General features: G+C 36.9%; 1 protein-coding gene across 3 annotated transcripts in view; it reads right to left on the bottom strand.

The window, feature by feature from the left end:
* Positions 1–26856, bottom strand: part of DCC (DCC netrin 1 receptor) — a 1206401-nt gene that overhangs the window by 448663 nt on the left and 730882 nt on the right. For all 3 annotated transcript variants that reach the window (XM_019014295.4, XM_019014296.4, XM_055367978.2), the window contains exons 6-7: positions 22033–22187; positions 19326–19446 (exon numbers count right to left, since the gene is read on the bottom strand). In XM_019014295.4, coding sequence (XP_018869840.3) covers positions 19326–19446; positions 22033–22187 — 276 coding nt within the window. The remainder of the gene's footprint in view (positions 1–19325; positions 19447–22032; positions 22188–26856) is intronic.

The following is a 26856-nucleotide window of genomic DNA, read 5'->3' as shown; positions in this document are numbered from 1 at the left end:
GTCCTGACATTTCTCTGTGCTAAGGAACTGGTAAAGATCCTTAATTATTTTAGATGGAAAAAAAAATCGCTGACTAGGTTTCTAGGTGTGGTTCATACTGGTTTTCTTGCATACATTTTTCTTCTTCTATGTGGTCTTGTTTGTGCTAAATTCTTCCTTTAGATGTTTATTATAACCCTTGGCCTTCACTTATTAATTCCTGCAAAAGCTATTGAATGCACAATCTCTTGTCCTTCAGAACCTGAGGGCAATTCCTTGTGGCTTCCTGGCTTTTGTGTTCTTTCAGTGGCGACTGTTTCCTTCTGTTCTGGAGGCTGGATTCTCTGGGTACCTGGATAATAGGCTTGGCTTTAAATTGTTTGGTGGGCATTCTATGCTTGTAGTAACAACTATGGGATCCCCTATTTTCATAGTTCCAAAATTCTTCTTGTGAAATATCAAGACAAAGTCCCTTGGCAATGATAGTCCTAGATATAATTTTAAAAATCACTATTTGTTCAAGGTTGTCCAATTTCTGTAAGAATTTTCCAAAATGATCAGAATGTAGATGCAAAATTAGTGGAAGAATCTTGAATTCAAATTTTGTTTCCTACAGCTGCTATAACAAATCACTGCAAACTCAGTGTCTTCAAATTACATATGTTTGTTATTGTATAGTCTTTGGGTTAGAGGTCTTGCATGTCCTCTAGGCAAAGCTGTATTCCTTTTTGCAGGCTCTAAAGATGAATTCATCTCCTTGCCTTTTCCTACTTAAAGAGGCTGTCCACCCACAGTGCTTGGCTTGTGAGCCCTTGCTCTGTCTTCAAAGCCGGGAACCAGTTAGAAAAGCTGAAACAGAAGATCTGGCAGGGCCTGGAGGAGCAACTGGCTGAGGTATTGCCCTGTCCCAACAAGTGAGCCACCAGAGGGCACCAACTCATATCCTGCACAAACCTCCCAAAAATAAAAAAGTATAGGTACTTGCAGTGTATTTAATATTTATTTCCTCCAAAACTCATGCTGAAGTTTAATCTCCAATTTGGAAGTTTTATAAGGGAGGGTCCTTTGAGAGATGATTGGGTCATGAGGACAGAGCCATCATCAATTTATTAACTCATTTACAGATTAATGGAATAATAGGTTAATGGATTAATGGGTTATTATAGGAGTAAGGCTGGTGGCTTTGTAAGAACAGGAAGAAACACCTGAGCTAGCACACTTAGCCTCCTTGTCATGTGATGCCCTGAGCCACCTCGGGACTCTGTAGAGAGCCTTCACCAGAAAGAAAGCCTTTACCAGAGCCAGCTCCTAAACGTTGCACTTCTCAGCCTCCATAACTGTAAGAATTGAATTCCTTTTTAAAAATAAATTACCCAGTTTCAAGTATTCTGTTACAAGTAACAGAAAGTGGACTAAGACACTACTCCCTTACATCTATTTGCCGTTTCTGGCCCACACTAACTCAGAACCACAAAGAGAGGGAAATTCGGAGAAAGGTTGTTACAGCTTGACTAAGTTGATACAGTAAAAATCCACCACATCCATGTTTATCCTTTGATATTCACATGTCTCTGCTACAAAAGAAGGCTGTAAACAATTATTTTTGTTGTTCCTTATAGCTCTTCATTTTATCCCCAAAACTTTGACTATCTGGAAACACAGTAAGGAAATTTGATATGACAACCCCCAAATTTTAATCAGGTCTCTATGCACATGTAAACAAAGAGCTAGATTTTTTCACATGATGCTCTCTAAAGAGCAGTATGCCATCATATTTTTTTTTGTATTTGTAGGTCTTGAAATTTATTTTGAACAGCCAAGAGTGTTAAAATGTACTCTTTCTAAAAACTAATGTGCAAGTAATGTTGCAGTTACAGGAAGACATTTGACTCAGTAATATTTTTCAGAATGTTAACTGTTCCTTAGATGAATCTAACAAACAGTCAACAAAAAGGGGTCTCACAAATTCTTTTAGTATTCTTGACAGCTGTATAAAATGTAGGGGAAACTGACAACATACAGTGTGCACTTTTAATATTGCCTGTGTTCTTTTATGTTGCTAATCATCCAAGCCATACCTGATGCCTTAGACATCAAAAATTTTACATATAGCCAATTGAGTCTTTCCCAAGGATACCTGGATACCTCACATTTCTTTTGGCAATAATATATAGAATCTTCTATGTATATCTCATTCGTGGTCATCAATATGCCATCTCTAGCACAACAATTGTCACTCCTATTTGGAACAATCGAAAAACAAAGAATCTGAGCTTTGGGAACAGAAAATTGTATTAAAATAGATAGCAGAGAATAATAGATGTTTTGATGATTATGTTGTTTTTTGTTTGTTTTGGCCAATAATGACTTGGGAAAATTTGTGGGAGAAATAGCAAAGGTAAAAAATATGACCTTAGAATTGCTCTCTAGTACAATCTAGCATGAAGAACAAAGTGGGCCAGTGTTACAGTGGTAGGCATATATAAAATTCAGTGAGGTGTAGAATTTCAGGATCCACAAAAGGAGGCACAAACTGAAGAGTCTAGGAATGAGGGAGTGGAGGTAGAACATAGGAGATAGATATTAATGAGGTAGAACATAGAAGATAAATATAAATCCTAGTTAACTAATCCCAGGCCAGAAAAGAAGATATAATAAAGTTAGCATGTGTGTTTTCTGAAGGAAAATAAAACAGATTTATACATACCACGCGGAAACTATAAGAAAGAGACATACTTAGAGGTTTTTAGTAAGCAAGAGCTAGTAAATAGATTTAAAACAAAATACCCATAATTACTAATTTACAATGTATAAATGTCATTGCTATTGTCTTCATTTAGCATGGTACTTACTAATTTGTTACTGAACAAAAACAATTATAAAGTCTTCATATATTTATTTTAATTAATCTGGTCCAATTTTTGCCCTGGAGTATTATATTTCTTAACTATCTATTTTCTTAACAGGAAAAGCTCTTTGTATATGACAGTGAAAATTAAGGAAAATAATTTTTTATTATAAAAGTGTTACCCTAAAAGAGAAACTAGTGTGTTAGAGAAAAGGATCTCTTTGAAAAATTAAGTTTTAATCCCCAGGAAAAATGATTAATAATAAAGCTAGATTCAGCCATAACCATATAACAATTTTTGTTATTATGCTTGCAAGGTGAGTTTACAGGTTTCCAAATGTGGATTTGATTATTTATTATATTTAATGCTTTCTCTTTTAAAGTAGAATGATGTTAAAAACCCACAAGACCTGTACATGGCATAAATTGATAAGGACGAGGGTAGTTTAAAGAATACAGTGAAAGCCCCCATTGAAGCTTATGCTGAAATAAAATTTCCATTACTGCTGCATGGGGACCAACGCATTCTACTTTGACAAGGACAGATTTTAGATTAAGCACTCTTAGATTGTAAATTACCATTCTTGATCGCTGGCCTCCCCCATATACGGTGCCTTAGAGAAGTGGGACAGACTGTGAAAAAGTGTAGATTTTAAGAGGTAAAACCCTGACCCTTAACTGTCCCCAATTCCCACACACAAATTTCCATGTTTCAAGGGAAAGAATAGTTATGTGAAGACTGTTTAATTTAAATAGGAATAAGGGACATTATAATTACAAATCTTAGTAGCCATTCCTAGAATGATTGGCTGACACAACAGTCACCATCTGTCACCAATTACAATTACACATAATTTGGCCACCCGAGATAGAAAAAGCGGGGGCCTGCTTAGAAGCGGTACCTCTGGATTCATCTTCAAACTTGCAAGGAATTTTATTTTACACATTAGCTGTGTACAGTTCAAGCTAAATAATTAATGTTTAAATGAGGCACATGTGACGTTCTTAAACAAGGGAAAAGGAGAAGTGGAGGTTTCACAGAGAGTGGAGGAGGTCTTTTTTTTTTCTTTTTAATCCTGTCACTCAAAGATAAGACATTATCACTGATACCCAATAGAGACTGCTTTCCCTAGGTGATATCTAGAGCTTCTAAATCATTGTTTGGTTTTTGATTTGTGGATTTCAAAAATATTGGAATGATGAAGTGACTGTAAGATTTTTTTTTAAGAAAATTCATTTATATCAACATGAGTGCACATAGAAGTAGGCCATTCAAACCACAGTACACAGGTGTTTATTTCCTAAAGCAAGCTTCCTCTGCAAAATCAATTTGTGAACTCATTACATAAATCCATATTAAACTATTTAGTCTATATTTAACACTATAACAAGCATAGTCAGGGTAAATTAAATGGATTTTATTTCTAGGTGGCAGAAAGCCAAAGTTAGTCCTTCTAATTTATTTCTCAGTTCTAATCTGTGTCTGCCACAGACAGAGGAAATAAAGAGGGGAGGTGGGGGAAAAGTGATAGTTTTTACCTTCTGATATTTAAGGGTTAATCAAATCAATATATTCCAGTCCTGGCAGCAATAGTGCTCAGTGGTTATCTTATGTTAATGCATAACCCTTTAACTCATTATTCCAAGATGGCAGTGCAATGAGTTCCTTTCTCAAAGCTGGGTAAAATATGTCCAGCAACGAGGAATCATCACATCAGTAGGAGAATGACTCATTTATACCCTATCAAGGAACTAAAGATGCATGATAAGGCCCTGTCACACTCTCCCTTAAGCTTTTCATTACCATCAGCAATGCCAATAACTTACAGAATTCCCAGTCAGCATCAAAAGCTCTTTTTCAATTCAAATGCAAACTGCTAACCATTTCCTCTTCCATATAATTCTTTGAATTCATCATTCTCTCCATGAGCAGAGTTGCCACTCGGTTTAGGCCATAATTATTTCCCTCTGGAGATACTACAAAATATTCTGCATTCATCTGTCCTCCTGCTCTGATCTCTCTAACACACAAAGCAAAATATGCTTTTCAGTAAGCCTACTAGTTTTGCCTATTTTGATTATAAATTTCTCAATTACATGTTTTGGAGTCTTTGGGATATTTACTTCCTTTGCCTCACCTTTTACAATATCATAGTTTATACCTGGCATTATCAATTAATCAGTAAAACAAAGTATTTGCCTTTTAGGCTTCCTAATGAGTCATTGAGAGTCTGTCATTGTCAGGCCCTTTACTCATGCTGGAAATACAAAGATGATCAAGACATGGGCCTTCAAAGGACTCACAACCCAGGCTCTTTCTGTGGAGATGGACTTAAGTCATTCTTCCTCTTTCTTAAGTGATGGCTTTACCATCCATTCAGTTAAGTCAAGAATTTAGGAATCAGCCCCAATTCCTAATCCATCTGTACATATTCATTGCAATCTCCAAGCTGTCAGGACCTTCTAATACATTAACTCACTCTTCTTGCACAGTTGCGGTCAATGACCTCATTCTCTCTTGCTTAGCCTACTGATGATACAGCTTTCCAACTAGTTTCAATATTTCTAGTCCCTCTTTCTACCACTGCCAACTCACGCAGCTTCCAAAGTTATCTTTAAAAAACAGAAATAGAAGCAAGCCTATCTTTTACATTTAGCCATCCCTATCCCACATAGTCCAGACAAAAAGTCCAATTTTCTTTGTATATTCTAAAAGATACTCCGTGATCCAGCCCCTGCATATCTCTACAGCCTTACAGAACCACACATAATTCACTGAATACATACTTTTGCTTCTGCTCTATGCTCCCATGTGTTGTGTGTAATGTTTCTTCTACCAGCAATTTCTTTGCCCTTCTTGGCAGCTTGGCCAAACCACATCCCTACTTCAAAGTCCATTTCAACTCAGATGTCACATCTTCAGCAATGAATTCCTTTTCCCATTGAAAGAGTTGTTTAAGTTCTCCTTTGTGCTATCTCCTTTTTCTTACCCCTATATCTTGCACTTAAATACTCCTGGGATTCAAAATAAATTTTTTTCTATGCCAAACTTCCCTATTAGAATAAGAGCTTAAGCATCCACTTAACACCTGCATTCAGAAAGTAGAAATAACTTTTTCTAGGATGTTTCATGTGCAAAGTAACTACATCATTAGTATGAGGTTTTAGTGTTGTTATTTTTCTTGATCTAGAAAAGCAAAAATATATTTACCATTTTTATCAGTTGAATTTCCCCAAGGGTCATCTGTTTCTATATAAGCAAGCATATTAAAGAAGATCTAAAATATTTTATCAAAATTGGGCTCAAAGCCTCACATTAAATAATGAGAAGTAAGGCTCAAGTATAACAAGAAAGCAGGTGGTCTACGTGTCAAAAATTGGACATGGAATTCATGAGATCAAAAGACTTATGTATAGGCTACCAATTCTCTTCTTCATTCTTTTTTCCATTTATGAGATCAAGAAGACAAGGCAAGGGAAGAATATGAAATAAGCTACATAGTACTTTTATTCCCTTTTCCTTACAACTAAGTGCCATACTGTTAGGAGAAAATCACTTAGAGAAAGAATCAGTCTTCCTTGTTCAAAATTTGTTCTGCTTTGGTACATTTTCATACACTCAGTCGATGTCTGCCAGAACTGAAGACATCAGTTCTGATTAGCAGGTAGGTCAACTTAAATAGGAACTGGACCTGAAGAATACCAAGAAATATGGGAAACTGGCTTTTCTGTTGGACTTTTCTTGCTTTATAATGACGTGTGTTTTAATTTCAGGATGGGGCATTTTAATTTCAAGTGAATTTTCTTACATTCGTCATAGACGATCATCTAGATGAAAAAATTTATTTTGTCAATGTTTCAGGGAAAGTTAGGGTCACCTATAGATTCTTGGTATATATTTGTCAACACAAAATAACAAAGACAGCTGTGCATTGCCTATACTATTTAGGCTGATTAATTATTGTTTGATGGAACTACATTATAAGCTAAAGAACTCTGAATAGATACTTTAAATAAAAAAATATTATTTCTTTTTTTTTACCTAGATTGTAACCTAGACCTTTTCACTTAAACAAAACAGAACAATAAGTGAAGGAGCTTTTCAATACAATAGAAGCTTTGTCATTCTGTGTGGCAAATGACACTACCAACCTCGTAAGATAGGGTCAAACCCAAAAAATAGTATGTCAGGCACTGGCTGTGTTATGTTTGAGGAGTATTAAGACTAACTTTAAAGACTTAACGTTTCTTTGAATTGTATCTAACATCTCTAATTTGTGATTCTTTGTTAAAAAAATCAATATCTAGGTAAAATTTATTTATGTATTTACTTACTTGCTTATGAGACAGGGTCTTGCTCTGTTGCCCAGGCTGGAGTGCAGTGGCCCCATCATATTTCACTGCAGTCTCAAACTTCTGAGATCAAGTGCTCCTCCCATCTCAATCTCCCAAGTAGCTGGGACTGCAAGTGCATATCACAACACTCTAATTTGTGATTCTTTATATATTTCTGAGTACTCGATAAATATTGAATAATGAATATAGCATTGCAAATCACTATGCTTTAATTGCATTTAATAATTAAGATTAGTTATATCGAATTTACTCTTTGTTAAACTATGGATTTCTGGATAGCAAGAATTATGTGATATTCACCTTTAAGACTCAAGACGGTTCACACATTTAACCCACACTTAGCAATGGGCCCTATCATATTGGAAAGTTGAACAGAGATCATTTGAGTGGCAGAATCCCAGACTTTAAAAATTAATTTCCAGTGTTTAACCTTTATTAGTAATTCTAAAACTAGTCTGATTAGACTCAAATAAATCTGAAATACCACCCATTTATCTGAGAAGCCTCCATGTGTGGACAAAGCCTGGGTAGACAGACCCATTATAACACAATGGCTGAGAAAGTAGGCTGAGAAGTCAGATGTTTTGCTAGCTGTGTGACCTTGGACAAGTTAGTTCACTTTTCTGTGCAGCAGTTTCCCTACTCACAAAGTAAGAGAAAAATAACCATGGGAGAGTCCACTGACCAGAACTGCTCATCATATGCTGGGTTCTCTGAGATGCACCAAGTTATAAGGTCAGACAGGACCATCATCATTTCATGGGGTGAATTACATTTGGCATCAGGGAAAAACGGGACCAGAGGACATAACAGGAGGGCCCAGACCTCCATGTTTTCAATCACTACTGTACAACTATCTTCCCCTTTAACTCACACTTATGACCAGGTGGTCAGCTTGGTCTGTGGGTATGTGGGTACACCCCAAATTGGATGGCTGCTACACTGCAGCTCAGTGAGGGATAGCCCCAAAAGAAAGTGAAAGTGGTAAAGAGAACCTTTCCCAAGGTAGAATGTTGAACATACCACACCACCTACTTTATATGAAATTATAAATGGCTCAAGGTAGGACTATATATATATATACATATGAACAAGGTCAAATAGCTTGGCTGATTGGCCAATGATGGAAAGATCAGGAGCAAAAAGGTTTGGGGAAAAGGCATGTGGATAGGCCCACAGGAATGAACACCAAGTTAAAAAAAATCTTTGAATCCCCTGTAAACACCAGATTGTATAATTTATGGAAGAGTCACTAAGCAATTATGTAGATGGAACAATTCACCCAGTTGACATCAGCCAGCCTCCAATGGTAGCATAAAGGTGCACAAATGATAAGGCTACAGAGGCAAGAATGGAGCCTATGCATTGCTCACTGGCATGGGCTCTAATCCTACATGGTTTCTGCTACTCACCAGAAGCTGCCACCACTGCTGTATGCCCAATCTCCTAGCAACAGAGACACATGCTGAGCTCCCAACAAATCACTCTTCCTTAAGAAAACCAACTAGTCTCTGGGTGACATATTTACTTGGATGACTTCTCTTCTGGAAAGGTTAGAAATTCATCTTGATTGAAATAAACACATATTCTGGAAATGCGTTGCTTTTCCTATTCTCAGGGTTTCTACCTGCACCACCATCTCAGAGCTCACAAAGTATTTGAGACCAACATGGAATCCCTCATTATATTGAAAAGAATCAAATAACTTACTCTATAGAAAAGGAGGTATAGGCATAAATGCATTGCCACGGGATCTGCTAATCCTATCACATATCAACAACAGCTGCTGACTTGATACAGCCAAAGTAAAGCCTTCAGAGGTGGAATTAAGGAGCCAGGCTGGAGACCATACCCTAAGCAAAAGGGATACCTTCTTCTAGGGTCTAGTATATGTCTAGATCAATGGCCAGTATATGGTACCATGTCCTCAATAGGTAGACTAAACAAACACAAGAGATTAAAGTAGGTATGAAACTGCTTACCGTGACTCCCAGTGACCCATTTGGAGAATCTCTGTTTACCATCCCTATGACTCTAGGCTTGTAGACTTAGAAGTCCTAATTCACAAAGGAGGAATGCTTCTATCATTGAAATTTGAGCTATTGCTGCTGCCTTGTTGTATCATACGTCTTGTGCCAAAATACAAGCAGGCAAGGCAGGATACTATCCTGGCAAAATAATTACCCAGGTCATTAAGAGGAGTTGGGAAAGAAGGAAAATATGATTGGCATTCTGATGATCTACTGGAGTATCTCTTGATACTCCCTTCCCCAATTTTGATCATGTATTGGCTAGTACAGCATATATGACCAGTAAAGGGACAGGAATTTGGGTAAGCCACAGAAACTAGCAGAGATGTTAGCTGAGAGTAAGAGGAATTTACAGCAGGTAGCAGGAGGGAAATAGTACCAATTGCAGCCTTGAGACCAGTTGCAGTTGCACTGGTGGGGGTTATAGTTCATCTCATTAACCTTCTTCTTTTCCCCAGGAAATAAGACTTCTCTAATCAAAAGGAATATATATCTCTTTCTGTGTATACATATACGCACAGCATCTACATACTATATAATCTATATGTATGTATGTTTTGTGTGCACTCACACATCTTTCATCAAATGGTGATATACAGGTGAAAGATAAAAATATAACAAATTCAAAGTCAAAATCATTTGGATTCAATATAAAAACCAGCATTCTTCTCTTCCGCTTTTTCTACTCTAGAGAGCTAAAAAAAAAAAAAAAATGGGATAACACTCTGGTATATTTACCACTGAAGTATGATGTGATCAATATTTATGAATTTATCAAGTTTTCCATATTGTATGGATTTATTGTTATCACTGGTCTCAGTACATTCATATTACTGCAGAATTCATTTCTAATTTCAAAGTCTGCCATACAGCCATATCCTCTTGATTAGCACTGAGCTGGCTTCCTACCTGAAGCACGTGCTGAATGAAGGACAAGGTGAATGACAAGCCTTTATTTGCTGAGAAACCTCTGCCTACATAAAACTGGCATGAGCAAGTCATTATTAAACTGATACTGCAAACCGTGCTGCAAATCTTTCAACTAGCAGTCATTTTGAAAAAGGACTTTTCCCTTAACCTTGTCCACTAGGCTAAAAACCTAAGTTTTGAATGGACATTGTCATTAAAATATGTGTTTACTAATTATTTTCTTGTAGGGTAGAAAAATATGCTAGAAGAAAGCTATCATTTTATTCATCCCAATAAATGCCTGCTATTTTTCTTGAGACTAAACAAAACCAACAAAAGACTTCATAATAGCTAACATTTGTGTGGCAATTTACAGCCCACAAATCCCTTTTACATACATTTATTGCACTAAATCTTTGAGACAATTATCTACTGAATTTTACAGCTGAAGAAATAGAGACTTGGAAAGGTTAGGCAATATTGCCTAAGAATCTCTCATAAATATACACTATATTCCAATACATTTTTAAATCTCTACAAGTAAACTGGATAAGAGTGTATAAATGAGATGTGGACACATCTCATACACTAGGTGAGTATTATATGGTCAAAGATCAAATGACTGCTTTATGCCAAACTTAGATTATCAATGAATCACTCAGGGAAAATGTTAGCATGGGTGTCAACATTTCTCTAATGGGAGGGAGACTTTGAAGTAGAAAATAAAAAAAATACATTACTATTATTTTTAACTTCATAAGCAAAAATAATTTTACAATTTATTGAATAAATGTACGGTCAGATATGCTGAAGTTAACAAAGCCACTTTGAAAAAACTTGGCTCTGTATCTTCTTAGCTACAATTAATTACCAAGGCTTATAAAGGAAAACATTCTAGGGAAGCTTACGAGCTATAATATCATTGTAATATGTTTCAAAAATATTAAGTTGCATTTTTATGCATTTGGACCAATGATGGAACTTTAAAGAGGAATTTTGTAGTGTTAACGAGCATCTCTGTTTGTGTGAGGAAACTATAAGGACCCATTTACCTGCTTGGGTCCATTAACATTGTAGTATGGCACATGAAATTGGCTCTTCTAAATTAGTTACAGAACTCCAGGAACAATTTGATCCTACACTAAACACAATTAAACATTTAAATCATAGTAACTTTTCTCATACTAAGAGACAAAATTTAACTTAATTCTCCGCCAGTCGTTAATATCAAAGTAAGAAGTACAGCCCTTTAGATTCAATCTCTCATACGTAGTTGCTTAGGTGCTACTACACTGAAAAAGTAAATTATAATAGATCTTAATAATTGAACTAATTATTCAATGTTCATTGCTTCACACTGAATCTCAGTGAAGTTAGTATGTCAGAATCAACATGTAGTAGGAAACACTATAATTATAATGTAATTATAATATATATACAATTTTATTAGTATATTCCTTTTGTCCATTTGGATTTCCAGGTATTCTTCTTATATTGATAAGGAACAACTCATGAAAACAGATAAAAAATACTTCTGGTTTTATGTCTTGATGTTCACGATTGACTCTTCTGAATTCCAAGCTATATGATATACTGACTTAATAAAATGTTTAAAATTAAACATCATTTGTAATCAGTAACCTTTTCCAGGGGAGGACAGATAATTGATAATGCTTCTCATTTTTGTAAATGTCTAACCAATATATTTCCCCTACTACAGTGGAACTATTTTTTTTAACCAATGTTAGAGGGAAAAAAATAAAACCAGCATTTATTTTTTTATTTTTATTTATTATTATTATTATTATTATTTTTGAGACGGAGTCTTGCTCTGTCACTCAGGCTGGAGTGCAGTGGTGCTATCTGGGCTCACTGCAAGCTCCGCCTCCCAGGTTTCACACCATTCTCCTGCCTCAGCCTCCCAAGTAGCTGGGACTATAGGCACCCGCCACCACGCCCGGCTAATTTTTTGTATTTTTAGTAGAGGTGAGGTTTCACCGTGTTAGCCAGGATGGTCTCGATCTCCTGACCTAGTGATCTGCCTGCCTTGGCCTCCCAAAGTGCTAGCATTACAGGCCTTAGCCATCACGCCTGGCCTATTTTTATTTTTTTTATTTGTCTTCCTCTTCCAATAAAAACGTGATTATTTTTTAAAGTGGGAAATTTATCTCTTTTTCTATTTTCAATTTACTTTCCCCAATAGCAGATAGTAGGCCTACAAAAATATTTGGCAAATGAATAAAAGAAACCATGCTTGCTTAAAAGTAGGTGTATATCTTAGATGAAGGAAGATCAAATGTGCAGATTACATTTATTGAGCAGTTACTATGTGGTAGATGTGATATGTGTCTTGCTTACACTATCCTGATTTAATTCTCCCATCAAACTGATGGCATAGATAGTACTATCCACATTTTGCAGGATATAATATTAAGGCTTAGAGTTAAGTGTCTGGCCTAACGTCACACAGCTAATATATGATAGAGCTGTGATTTGTACTTAAATTGACTCCAAAGTCTGTGCTCTGTCTACTCCACCACACAGCCAAATATGCAATATTAACATGAGACATAGACTCTATATCTTGCCCAAGCAAACCAACATTTTGGGAAATATCTATAATAGTATTTATTCTTGTTATGATTATATGGATTTTTCCCACAGCCATTTTGTGCATGGTAGAATATAATGAATACATTATTTCTTCCCATGGCAACTTTATTCTGTCTTCACGCATTTATGCCACTATATTAAACACATCCCAGACTACGTATGCCCCTATTGTAGGTGCATTCCCAGTTCCACGGCCTTCCACTTCCCTGCTCAGCAGTCAGGTACTTCCAACAACCTTCCGCTGCAGACACTGTCAGAAAATGGAATGCCATGCAACAGCTAGAACCAGGATAAGAAACTCAGAGATAACTAATATCTTAAATTCATCTTATTATTTGTTCCTGCCTTGCTCCCCATCTCCCGCTCCCCAGCTCCAGATAATTGCTAACTTCTCCACTCAGCTACCAAATAGTGTCCTTAATTTAATTACCACCTACCTGCACTACAATTTACTGGATGGTAACATGGGAGTAATTAATTTATCACCATCCAGTATGCCAATGGGATCCTAACTTACTGCTTACCTGTTCACAACTCTGGCTACTGAAACTTCTTATTCTTGTAACACCCAACACATTGACTCTTTTTTTTTTCTTCTTGAGATGGAGTCTCACTCTGCTGCCCAGGCTGGAGTTCAGTAGCTTGATCTTGGCTCACTGTAATCTCTGCCCTCCGGGTTCAACTGATTCTCCTGCCTCAGCCTCCCAAGTAGCTGGGATTACAGGCATGTGTCACCATGCCCAACTAATTTTGTATTTTTAGTAGAGATGGGGTTTCGCCATGCTGGCCAGTTTGGTCTCAAACTCCTGACCTCAGGTGATCTGCCCACCTCGTCCTCCCAAGTTGCTGGGATTACAGGCGTGAGCCACTGCACCCGGTCCTAACACATTGATTCTTAACACATTTTTTGCTAGACTATTCACTGAATAGTATACTTGCAGTAATAATGTCTTATTTAGAAAGGAGACTTCTTAGCCAACATCCTGCCGTCCCCTTCAAAAATTAATTATAACAAACAACAATAAAACTCTGTCCCCAGATCTAAGGAGAGATTAATAAACAATACACATCATATAAATCAACTAAACTGAATTAACTTGCCATCACACTGCTTACATAATATGGCTCCATATTTTTAATGTAATATATGCAAAGTCTCATGTGTGCAGGAATCCATCCTCTATTTGTGCATGTGTTCTATAGAGAGAGACAGAAAATAAATAATTGTATAGATAGCACTGTGTGTATGGCATTATGTTACTTATGTACCATTATTGATAGAACCTCCTATAGTATAAGGATTTTTAAAAACACCATTGATCTTCTTGATTTTAATCTTGATCTTTATCTAGAGGAAACCGTGTGTATATTTCACATTTGAAAATGCATACATTTCAAATATTTTTCCCTAGCATTTTCTGGAGAGAAAAACAAGTCATTCACTCAATTTAATTCAGCAGATTATGTTCATTTTATTTCCTAAGTTACTAATTGCTAAAGAGGGAATAGGTAACTATATATAAAAGACTATGTTGAAACTTCATTAGGCTTATGTAAATATCCAACAACTACAGACACTGGCTCAAATAGGTCATTGTCTGTACTTCAGCGAGAAGCAGATTGTTACGGTTGCCAAGAGTAACTCTCAGCCACAAGCCCCTGTGGACAGGCTAAAGCTGAACAGCTGGGTAATGCACGCCCACAATGTACTTCAAAATATATGGTGACCGTTTATTGTCAAAACTTAAACAGAGAGGGCTATGTTCTTCCCACCATGGTCAGCCTCATTGCTTAATTTATAGCTGGCCTCTCTACCATCTGTGCACGCGGCCTGTGCTGCATCTCTGAGGAATTGGAGTGGCATTCTTTGAAGACCTGATTAAATAGCCAGGAAAAAGCAATCCATCATGTGTAAGGGGGAAATATAAGACAGTCACAACGGTGTCCTGTCACGCTTTCGGATTTTTATCTTCATTTTCTTTTACTTTCTTTTGAATCCAATGCCAAATACAATAAACAACGACCAAGAGTGTAGATGCCACTGACAACACTCTACCATCTAGATGGAAAATAAATGAATTTTCAAGATTTTCCTGGGCTCTAGTGAGGAGTTAAACGCCATTTCTGCTCAGCAGAGCCTTGACTATTTATGGTCACATAGACCTAAACAAATCGGGGCCCAAGTGGAATGCAAGATACCATGAATTAAAGGCTACCTGTAGAGTTCCTGGGAGAAGTGAAATTGAACATCTATAATGGGTTGACTGAATAAGCTCAACTATTGGAAATTAGAAGGAAATAGCCTTTTATTTTTCTGCTGTCATCCGTCTTCAAACACACACTGTCAGCTCTGTCTTCCCAACCCTGATTGTAACTTGGGTCCATCCTCTGGCCCCGGGGCGAGGTAAGTATTTAAAAACCCTTATTGGCTGGGAGCAGTGGCTCAGGCCTGTAATCCCAGCACTTTGTGAGGCCGAGGCGGGTGGATCACCTGAGGTCAGGAGTTGGAGACCAGCCTGGCTAACCTGGTGAAACCCTGTCTGTATTAAAAAATACCAAAAATAAATAAATAAATAAAATTAGCTGGGCTTGGTGGTGGACGCCTGTAATCCCAGCTACTCGGGAGGCTGAGACAGGAGAATCACTTGAACCTGGGAGGCGGAGGTTGCAGTGAGCCAGGATTGTGCCATTGCACTCCAGCATGGGAGACAGAGTGAGATTCTGTCTCAAAAAAAAAAAAAAAAAAAGCTTTATCTTCAGGTATTCAAAAACAAAACAAACAGAACTCCACACAATAACAACCCCCCCCTCCCCACAACACACAAACACCTCAATGAGATCTAAATTAAAATATTCAACTAATAATTTAAAATTTCTTTCCATCTCTCAAAGCAAGCGTAGATTGTAAATAGGGAAGGGGGCAGTAGGACTGCCTATCATCTGTGTTTCAGTCTCTCAGGTCGCTTCTCCCTTCTATTTAGGGCTTCCTCAGGGTCAGAGAGGGGAGGATGGATTTGGAATAAAGAGACAAAGACTGTTTTTCTCAGCTTGTCCTTTCAAAAGTCCACACTCATGGAAGGTTTCTGCAAGCTTCTTCTTCTTCTTTTTTTTTTTTTTTTTTTTTTTTTTTGTGGAGCAGTTCTGTGAGTTCTTCAGAAAATCCCCACCTTAGAAATGCAGTCACTGGACCCCCGCTGGAGTTGGCAAAGCACTCTCTGGCTGACCTGCGCCACCCTCCTAGCTCAGCTCCATCCAGGCGGCATCACTCTAGTGTCTTGGTTGGCACAGCCTCAGCAGACAGGACCTCTTGGGAAAAGTCCTTTCAAGAAACCTTCAGCCTTGCCTTCTTCAAGTGGAACTGACGCCCTTGTTCTTCTCAAGGGTCGAAATAGAGCTTCTTCTTAATGTTGTCCTCTCCTTTCTCTTCCCTGCATTGTGGACAGCTCCAGGTGGTTTCCAGCCAGTGTGGAGGCGAAAGCAACTCCATCTTGGAAGCTAATCCACCATGTTTGTTGGCTTCTGATTAACTCTTCTTCTGGGAAGGCCTCTAAGATTTCCTGTTTATCAATTTTCCTTGTGTAACAGCAGGTACTTACCATAAATCCTGCCATTAGGTCAGAAAACTTTGGTGTTACTGTATTTCCATCATCTCACACTTCCCTTCGAAACCACTTCTCCCCATGGTATATAAGCCCTGGGTCTGGGGGCTAGTGGCATCCTCATGCCACCATGTTGTCTCAGCACTGCCAGAGACACAGATATGGCTCCTGTTCATAAGTCCCTATTAAGTATTTCTAAGAAACTAGATTTGTCAGCCTCTTTCTTTGGTCTCTCAGCTTCCTCAGACACTGGGGGCAGGTTTGTATAGACCATGAAATAGCAGAATAAAGTTGGCCATTTCCCATTTTTGCAATCAGTCCCCAGCAACACACACACACATACACACACACACACACACACACACACACACACACACACACACACACACACACACACACACAGTCTAAAAGGTTTTCTTGGAGTCTGTATAACTTGGCTGGTACAGGAGAGAAAATACCATGACAACCTCTCATCCTATGAATTCTAGCACTTCAAAGAATCCTCCCTCCCTGTGAGCAGGTACAGGGATGCTCACTGGTCTTCTTTGGTCAGTGCCAAGTGCTAGGAGGATACATCTTACACCTCCTTTAGAAACACGAAGTCACTTATCTTGCATTGTCATCAGCTTTATGGCCTTAGCTGAAAAATCAAACTCACCTACAATTCTCCTGTTCTATGACTGGCGTAGCAGCCAATATCAGCTTAAAGGCACCCATACTTTTGTTACTAATGATATGGTACAGTTTGTGGGGTGGGGGGAGGGAGAGGGATAGCATTAGGAGATATATCTAATGCTAAATGACGAGTTAATGGGTGCAGCACACCAGCATGGCACATGTATACATATGTAACTAACCTGCATATTGTGCACATGTACCCTAAAACTTAAAGTATAATAATAATAAAATTAAAAGAAAAAAAATGTGGCTCACATTAGAGACCCTGATTTTAAAGGTTCCTTTTCTCCTACTTATCCATTACTAGTTCAGCAGAAAATAATATACTTTGTCACACCAATGAAGTTACACTGACACTTAAGCACATCAAATGGAGGGAAAAGAAGTCCGTCAGAGAAACTGGTGATCTTGAGCAAGAGTTAATTGCTCCTTTTAATTCCTACATAGTTCCTTTAGCTTCTTTACTCATCTGGTATTGTTGTTCTATAGTTATTTTATTTTTATTTCAATCAAGGAAATAGGAGAAAGTCATCTTTGTGAGCATTGCTATGAATCTTCAGCTGACTGGCTGGGGTGCATAAAATATAAGGACTTAATAGGCACATTTTAAATGATAAAAGCCAAAGAAAGACTATGTCTTATATGTTTTTCCTACTTTCTATTAAACTTACTTCAGGAAAGGATTAACACAAAAGTGAGCCATGTCAAAAGGAAGAAAACTGGTCCAAAAGAGTTGAAATGTATGTAACATGATAGATAACTCTTTATGGGAGATATTAACATTTTGAAGTATTTGGATCTGTATTAACAACTGTCTTGTCCCTGTTTTAAACTTCTTTAATCATTTCAGAGCAGCAGGATGGTTCTTTTGTTTTTATTTTTGTCTCTCCTCCCAAGAAATTGTGTTGTTATAGAGCTGTTACATGACAGGTCTAATATCAATTTATTCTAGTTTTTGTTTTGTTTTGTTTTTTGTGACAGAGTCTTGCTCTGTTGCCCAGGTTGTAGTGCAGTAGTGTGATCATAGCTCACTGCAGCCTCAACACCCTGGGCTCAAACGATTGTCCTGCTTCAGCCTCCCAAGCAGCTGGACTACAGATGGCTGCCTGTTTTTAAATATATATATTTTTTATTTTCAGTAGAGACAAAGTCTTGCCATGTTGTCCAGATTGGTCTCAAATTCCTGGTCTCAAGCCATCCTCACCCCTTGGCCTCCCAAAAAGCTGGAATTACAGGCATGAGCCACTGTGCCCGGACTTATTCTAGAATTCTGTAATTCAGCAATATATTAAACTTCCAAAAGACTATAAAACAAAATGACATTTTTTGCAATTATAATTAAAAAGCGTAATTTTTCAAGATCTATTTGATATGGTCTGAATCTGTGTCCCCACCAAACTCTCATGTCTAATTGTAATCCCCAGTGTTGGAGGTGGGGCCTAGTCAGGGGTGATTAGATCACAGGGGTAGATTTCCGTGCTGGTACTGTTCTCCCGATAGTGACTGAGTTCTCATGAGATCTGGTTGTTTAAAAGTGTGTAGCACTTCCCCCTCTTTCTCCTGCACCAGCTTTCTCCTGCACCAGCCACATAAGATGCACTTGCTTCCCCTTCGCCTTCCGCCATGATCTCAAGTTTCCTGAGGCCTCCCAAGAAGCCCAGCAGATGGCCAGCATCATGCTTCCTATACAGCCTGTGGAACCATGAGCCAATTAAACCTCTTTTCTTTATAAATTACCCAGTCTCAGATATTTCTCTACAGCAGTGGAGAACAGACTAATACACTAATTAACTTCCATTGATTCAATATTACATATAAGAAAATATGTATAGTCCTTATGTATATATATTTATAGATATGTGTGTATGTATATATGCACATATATAACTAAAATATACACCTAACATATATGCAAGGTATATATTATATATTTTATATTTAAATGGAATGCTGGGAAGAAAGGCAGGCCACAAAAGAGGGGGAAGGTAATAATTTAGTGGTTATTGCCTTGAAAAGCAGAGGCCCTATTATTCATGATGACTTTACCTCATTGGAGATTTTATATATATATATATATATACACACACACACACACGCATACACACATGCACATATATATATATATATACACATGTACACACACAATTTTCTAGAGGGAAAATGTCATCAATACACAAGTATACACCTTAATTAACTAAATAATTTCATATTGCCATATTGCCCTTGAGGGGTAGGAAAAACAATATGGATTTTACCAACAGACTATGAATAATTTTCATTCCAGGTACCAAAGCAAGGTTCCCATTGTCTTACCAGGCTTAGGGACAATGAGCTGTGCACTGGTCTGGGCATTTCCAGCCTCATTTTCAGCCACACATTGATAAAAGCCTTCATCTGACTTCACTACCCCAAGTATCCGTAAGTTGCTTCCTCCCTAAGGAAAAGAAAAAGCAGGTAAAGTATTTTAGAAAGCAAAAAACTCAAGGTGACAAAATGAACTTAGACGAGACCAAAGTTTAATAAAACACCACAGAAGAAACAAGAGGAGAGGCCATGAGGGGTCTCAGCCTCACAGACGTGTCCTATGCCACCTGGGAAATGTCATACCTTCCCAATTTTCTTTTCTGAATTCACAGGCATCAGTTTAACCTAGATCTGCATTAAATAATATGCTGACAAAAATATGCACCATCCTCAATATCTAAATGAGCAGTCAACAGACAAGTATTTTATTAATTATAGAAGAAACAAAGATTAGCATGAAAAGAAATCTCATTCTTTTACTTGTTATTGAAGGAAGTTCAGGTTTAGTAGCTGCTCAGGAAAAAAAAGAAAGGGTATAAATACTGGTATTTGTGAATTCTAAAGGACAAGAAATCAAAGTTGGGTATTTTCTGGAAGTGTTTGCCCAGAAAAATATCTAAAAATTCTTTAAATATTGTGATGGCTTTGACATATAAGCTTTTGGGGTTTGGAGAGGGGAGTATGGTGAATATTTTATACCCATGTGGTTCTTATTGTATGGCGGAAATGTTTCACCTTTATAGATTAAATACAGCAACATTAACTCCTTTTATTTAGAAATTGAGCCACCATCTTTTTCAAGGATGGATGATAAAATGATCTAGAGATAGCATTTAATTATACTAATTCAGTTTATCTTCGATATTAGTGTAAGAATTAGTTAAGTAAGTGAAACGTGTTAAATCACCTCCCCTGAAGTCATTAAGAGATAAATATTACCTCATGGGGAATTCTTAATTGTTTTTAGTGTCTTGTAATCAGTTCCTAGCTGATGTAAAATTCTTTGATAAAGCTGGCTAACTTCTAATTCAGAATTTTCATATAACTTACTATTTGTGCTCAGTGTTAAGTGTGTGACAGAAAATGGCTCTCAAATTTCTGGAGCTGTTGAGGAAATATTTTTAAGCACAATTTAATGCAAATCGGGCAATACCTTACATTTTCTTTCACCTATAAAAGAAGAATTTAAATAGGTTGGCTGTAATGAATCATGCTGGGAGAAAGATTATATTCAAAATGTAGAAAAAAATAAATGTTGCCTTTTACAATACGTCCTTAAGGGCACTGAAAAATGTCCTTTAAGTGTAAGTAGCATATATTTTAGGCATATACAACACTTCTTAAGGTGCGCATTGGCAGATCATTTTTAATTCAGTGGTAGTGGAAATAACATCGCCTTTAAAGGAAATAATGGATCACTGTGGCATTTAAAAGTTAAAATTTTATCTTACTATTTCTAACCAATTAAACAAATGCAACTAAAAGTGAAAAATAATAAGTGGTAATAAAAGTGATAAAATGTCCTTTATGGATGTATTCCTTAAGAACCTTTATAGTAGGCCAACATGCATGCACACAGATATTATGAAAGTTTCTGAAAGTCGACTGATTGTGGAAGAGGCACTTTGCAACAAAGGCCATTGTAATACGATGGAGAGAGCTTGTGTCTGGACTCATAGGATGACTATGCTCTACTCTCATTCTGCCCAGGAGACCTGGCTAGATTACAGCTCTTTGAAAGTGTCATGTCTGCATCTTAAACATAAGTAGGCCTAAAACCCTCTTCTTTAGCTGCAAGTTCTTTGCTATTTGAAAAGAACTTTATATCGCTCTCATATATTCATATACCTAAAATCAGAACCTCCAATGCTAACCTATACCTATAAGTGAGATTTCATAGAGCATTTGCAAATGAGACAAGCATTCTGCCAGTAACAGCAAAAGCTACAATAATGGAAGGTATTGAGCACTCCGTGTGTACCAGGGCAACAACTCAGTGAATAGAGTACCATTATCCCTATTATCTCCCACAATAGGGATAGAAAATGAACTAAAACTTATAGTAAACCATAAAAGTTATTCCTCTTAGCTTCAATTCATTCCAGTATTGGAAATTACAAAGCATTGAGCAATGTGTACTCTGGTTCTTCATGGCCTATCACTGCAGCCACCAATGCCACCAGCACCCACTGTCCTCATCACCATATCACCACTGCCTTTCTCAATGGCTCATGTAGGATAAGCTGGTCCTACAGGGCAGGGTAGGAAAAAAAAGCTGTCTGTATTACCAAGTGAAGACTTCCATAATCATAAGTATCATATCTTATAAAACTGTATTAAAATGGGTAAAAGTCAAAGAAGTAAGGGATTCTTGACTTAAGTCTAGAACTAGGTTCTAAACTCTCTTTGATAAACCAGCAGTGAAACTGTGAAACTACTCAGAAATACTTAGGCTGTCTGTATTTCATTTATTTTTGTTTGTTTATATGTTTTAAAGTCTTGTCTGTAAAACCAGGGGGCTGAACTCTTTGATCACTCTTTCTCAGTTCGAATATTCTTATGTCTAGAAAATCATTTGCTTTATTTGAATAACTTTTTTAACACATCACAAAAAATCTCCAACAGGAAACTTTTTTTTTTGAAGAAATAAAAACAAGTGAAAAAAATAGAAAACAATGAATGGGATTATAAAACAAATATGAAACAAAATAATTACCACTATCTGAAAATAATCACTAGGAATGACCACATCTCCATTCTTCATCCAATTCACAGTGGGCACAGGCTTTCCAGAGACTGTACATTCAAACTCAATATCCATGCTTTCATAGGCATAGAGGTTGGAAGGATGATTTAAAAACCATGGCGGAACTGCAAAGACAGGAAAAAAAAAAAGTGAGTGAGTGGGTGGGGATGTGAACTTGCATGCTGCTGAGGTCTTCACTGAGTTTAAAACACTGCTCTGGGATAGAAAATATTTGTAATTCAAATCATTCCCTAAGTTCTTAGCTTATTATACAGGAACTATTATAAAACAAATCTTTTGTTCCCCCAAATGCAGTTAAACAGTTGCAGTTAGTGGTGTTCTGCCACAAGGAAAGAAAAAAGGAAACACTTTTTGGAAAAAAAAACATACATAATAAACATTCTGAATATCCATGTGTTATATATCCAATTGACTTACACACTGAAAAGTACATAAGTCTTTGGAAACTATTCTGATAAAGTAAAGAAAGGGAAGCTGGTGGAACTGAGACAACCCAGAGGATAACATAAGAAAGTTCAGTTGTCCTGTAATTCTAGAGTTTCATTAGGATTAATGTGATGGACTCATTTTCTGTTGAAACTGGCTATGGTGATAGGGAACTACACAATGCCTATATCATCTTTACTGTGGCCACATTCTTATTGTCTTAGCAATTATCTATTGTAGTGTATTACTATACTGTATTATAATTTTCACAGCATGGCATGTGATATACTAATTTAATTCCATTTCTTAATTATCATAACACTAGTTACTCTATGATGGAAATTTGCAATTGAATGAAAATTACAAATATAACACATCTTTGCTAATGAATCAGCTCAGGCTTAGCCCTCAAAACCTTGCCTAGGAGAAAGAAATTCTAAAAATTTATGTTTATTCTCTTCTGTGGGAAAACTTAAGAGTGACATCATATTTAAATATTATACTGACTGAGAAGCCAGATTAAATTCACAGTGAAGTAGCAGCCATGATCTGTTTCACATAGAAAATGGATATGTATTTTTAGTAGCTGTTACCAAAGGTAGACTGTGTTTTTGTCATTTTTGTCATGCTCAATGAGTGATGAGTGCTAATTTTTTGCCTAAGTAGCTGCTGTATTTTGCTCTTTCTAACAGCCATCAGAAAAACTTTCTCCTGACACCAAAGTTAATGTCCAATCTTTGATGGCCATTGCCTTCTAGAAAAATAAAAGAGCTGGTAAAAACTCTCAGGATTTAAGTCCTGATTTTTCCTACTTAATGATCTCTCTCTTTATTATTTCCCTGATTAGTAACTAAATAATATTTGGACCTCTAAACAACTTGGCTAAAATTATTTATTAATTATTGATGATATTAGTATAAGGCTTTTTGATTCCTTAGTCAAATTCACTGACAATAAACCAAAAGATGTCAGAAATATTACTTGAATACCTCTGTGCAGATGTATTAGTTGAATATATGGAAACAGTTCCATTCTGCTGTCTGTTTTCCCAAAGACTTTGGTCAAGGGTTCATTTACTACCCAATGCCCAACATTTATTGAGAGCTGACAATGCAGAGTTTATTATCCTAAGCCCTTTATATTTATTATTCTCACTCCCACTACCTGAAGCAGGTTCTATTATCCCCACTTTACAAATGAAGAGATTGAAGTACAAGGTGTTTAAATAACTTTCCCCAAATTACACAGCTTGTAAATTATGAAGCCAGACAGTCTGATTCCCTGCCTATGTACTAAAGTGATTTGCTGTAACTGTCTCTTTTGCCACTTGAAACTTCTAGTAGAAAGATACTGCAATAATACTTCCAGAGCCTGAGAGATAATTGTGATAAGCAATTAGAGTCATTAAATAAAATCACCTTTCTAACCCTCCTTTCCCTTTATTATTTAAGTTCTTCTTTCCTGGTGCCATAAAAGTTACCTGAATCTATCCATCCTTACTGTTCCTGAAATCATTATGTCTACATTAGAGTTTTTCAAAATTTGGGTCACATCCATTAGAACTTGAAATCAATTGACTGGGTTGAGACTAAAATTTAAATATATATGTTTACGTATGTATACAAACACACACACACACACACACACACAGAAAGAGAGAGTAGGAATAGAAAGGATTAGGAATATAGAGGGAGAAGAGAAAGGGAGAGAAGAGAACACCAAATTTATATTGAAGAAGAGAAAAGAGAAGTTTCAAGAGCCCAAATAATGGAGCCAGACTGGGCTGGGTTTAAATCTCAAGTCCTTCTCTCACTACGAGTGCCTCTGTTACTATCCTCATCTATAACCTCGAGATAAGAATTGAGAATAATGACAGTTAATGTTTGCAAATAACAGTGCATAATTGCGATAAATAAATGCAAAAATATACTACAATACATCACTGGTAGCAAACATAATTATTGTATGTAAGTATACTTAAATACATAAATGTGGTATGTCTGTTTATGTGTATGTGTGTATCCTCTTGCTTTTTTTCAATTTTGTTATTTCCTTATTCTCCAATTAGAGTAGTTTTCTATATTCTCAATGTCAAAAAATAGTGTGCTTTACGTAATAGAATTTCTCAAAAAACAAATGATCGAGTTTAAGTGATTGCTGTTTTCTAACAGTTTCACACAGATTCACTGTTTTTCCAACTTGGGGTTGTAGGACTCATTTTCCTGTTTATTATCTCTCAATGGAACTAAATAAAGCAAAGCTGATCACGTAGTGAATCCCTAAAACCTTCTCTTACATTGATTAATAAAATAGAGTGATTTCTGATTAACCAAGGGGAAAATAATCTGATTTAACCGTATAATTATAGTTGTAATACCGTTAAGTACCACAGGGGTGCCTCAACAATTATTTCCTGATTACAAATGTATATGTGAGTTCCAATCTATATTTTGTAATTTTCTCATATTTCTTAGGCTTCCATCATCACATTGGACACCTTGTCTTCTCTGGCTATCTTGATATCTTTATTTCTATTCAGATTCTCTAACTTTCACAGTATATCAGACAACAGGCAAGGGAAAAAAAATAACTTTTCTCACTTAAATGGGGAGTTGAAGTACCAAACAGCAATATTGTGAATCAGAAATGAGTCTAAGTCTAACCAGGTACTGTGGCTCAGCCACACTTTGGGAAGCAGAGGTGGGCAGATGCCTAGAGGCCAGGAGTTCGAGACCAGCCTGGCCAACATAGTGAAACCCCATCTCCACTAAACAACAACAACAACAACAACAACAACAGCAACAAACAAAAATAAGCCAGGTGTGGTGGCACATGCCTGTAATCCCAGGTATTTGGGAGGCTGAGGCATGAGAATCGCTGGAATCTGGGAGGTAGAGTTTGCAGTGAGCCGCTATTGTGCCACTGCACTCCAGCCTGGGTGACAGAGCAAGGCTCTGTCTCAAAAAAAAAAAAAAAAAAAAGAGTCTAAGTCTCATGTTTTCTGAAATATACTGTCTATTAGGCAGTGCTATCAGTCGTCAGTGGACTATACCATAAAGACAAGGGCTAAGGATTTTTCTCCATATCTCAATGCCTAGTACAATGCCTCATCCTTAGTACGTGCTCAACAAAGATTTGCTACTGATGCCAATAAAAAACTCAAGCAACAAAATGCATATTTTCATCCTTTGCTGTGGCAATATTGGTAGAAGATGAGTAGAAGAAGTTCGGATAATGCCATGGAAATGATATATCTACAAAATAATATTATTTTCTTGTCATAAAAAAGTCAATTAATGATAAGAAAAAATAAAGAGTGAAGAATGAGGTACCATGACTATTTAGAGAAAATAACGGGTATTGATTATTTTAGAATACTTTTCAGAAATATTAAAGCATATCTTCCAAGTTCGCTGAGCAAAAGGAATTAAAATACTTACATAACATGGGAGAGGGTCTTAAAAAGGTCTAAACATACAGGCTTGGGTTGGATTAGGAATTAGGTTAAAGCTCTTCTGCCTTTCTTTTAAATAATACATGACCAAATTACTGCTTACTTCTTAAACTTACCATCCACACGTGACTTACATATACCCCATGGCTCAATGAAACAAATGACCCTTTTCTAATTCTAAGTCTTTGTAAATTCTATTTTCTCATCCTGAAATGTTTACTGTTTCACTCTATAATACATACACTGATACAGTTTGGCTATGTCTCCACCCAAATCTCATCTTGAATTATAGTTCCCATAATCTTCACATGTCATGGGAGGGACCCAGTAGGAGGTAATTTAATCATGGAGACGGTTACCCTCGTGCTGTTCTCATGACAGTGAGTGAGTTCTCACAAGATCTGATGGTTTTATAAGAGGCTTTTCCCCCTTTGGCTCGACACTTCTCCTTGCTGCCACCATGTGAAGAAAGACATGTTTGCTTCCCCTTCCACCAAGACTGTAAGTTTCCTGAGGCCTCCCCAGCCATGCTGAACTGTGAGTCAATTAAACCTCTTTCCTTTATAAATTGCCCAGTCTCAGGTATGTATTTATCAGCAGCATGAGAATGGACTAATACAGACACCCTACCCATCCTTCATGAGGCTACTTCTCCAAGAAGGATGTCCTGATTTTTTCTTGAAAAATTTTCTTTCCTTTTGGAAACCCTGTGGTATTTATTTTAAGACTTGGTTTCTTCTGCACTGTATTTATTTGTGCATGTGCTTTATCTTGACACTAGTATGTGACTTCTCAGTGGAAGTGGCTCTATCACGCTAACATGAAATCAATATGTAACTGAATATATTTTTGATGATTACACTATTCTGCAAGGCAGCAGACAAATAAAGTTT

Source organism: Gorilla gorilla, chromosome 17 (genome assembly GCF_029281585.2).
Source record: "Gorilla gorilla gorilla isolate KB3781 chromosome 17, NHGRI_mGorGor1-v2.1_pri, whole genome shotgun sequence".
In the NCBI taxonomy this organism is placed as follows: Eukaryota; Metazoa; Chordata; class Mammalia; order Primates; family Hominidae; genus Gorilla; species Gorilla gorilla.
Note: the sequence above shows the minus strand (reverse complement) of the source record. Positions and strands in the feature narration are given on the sequence as shown.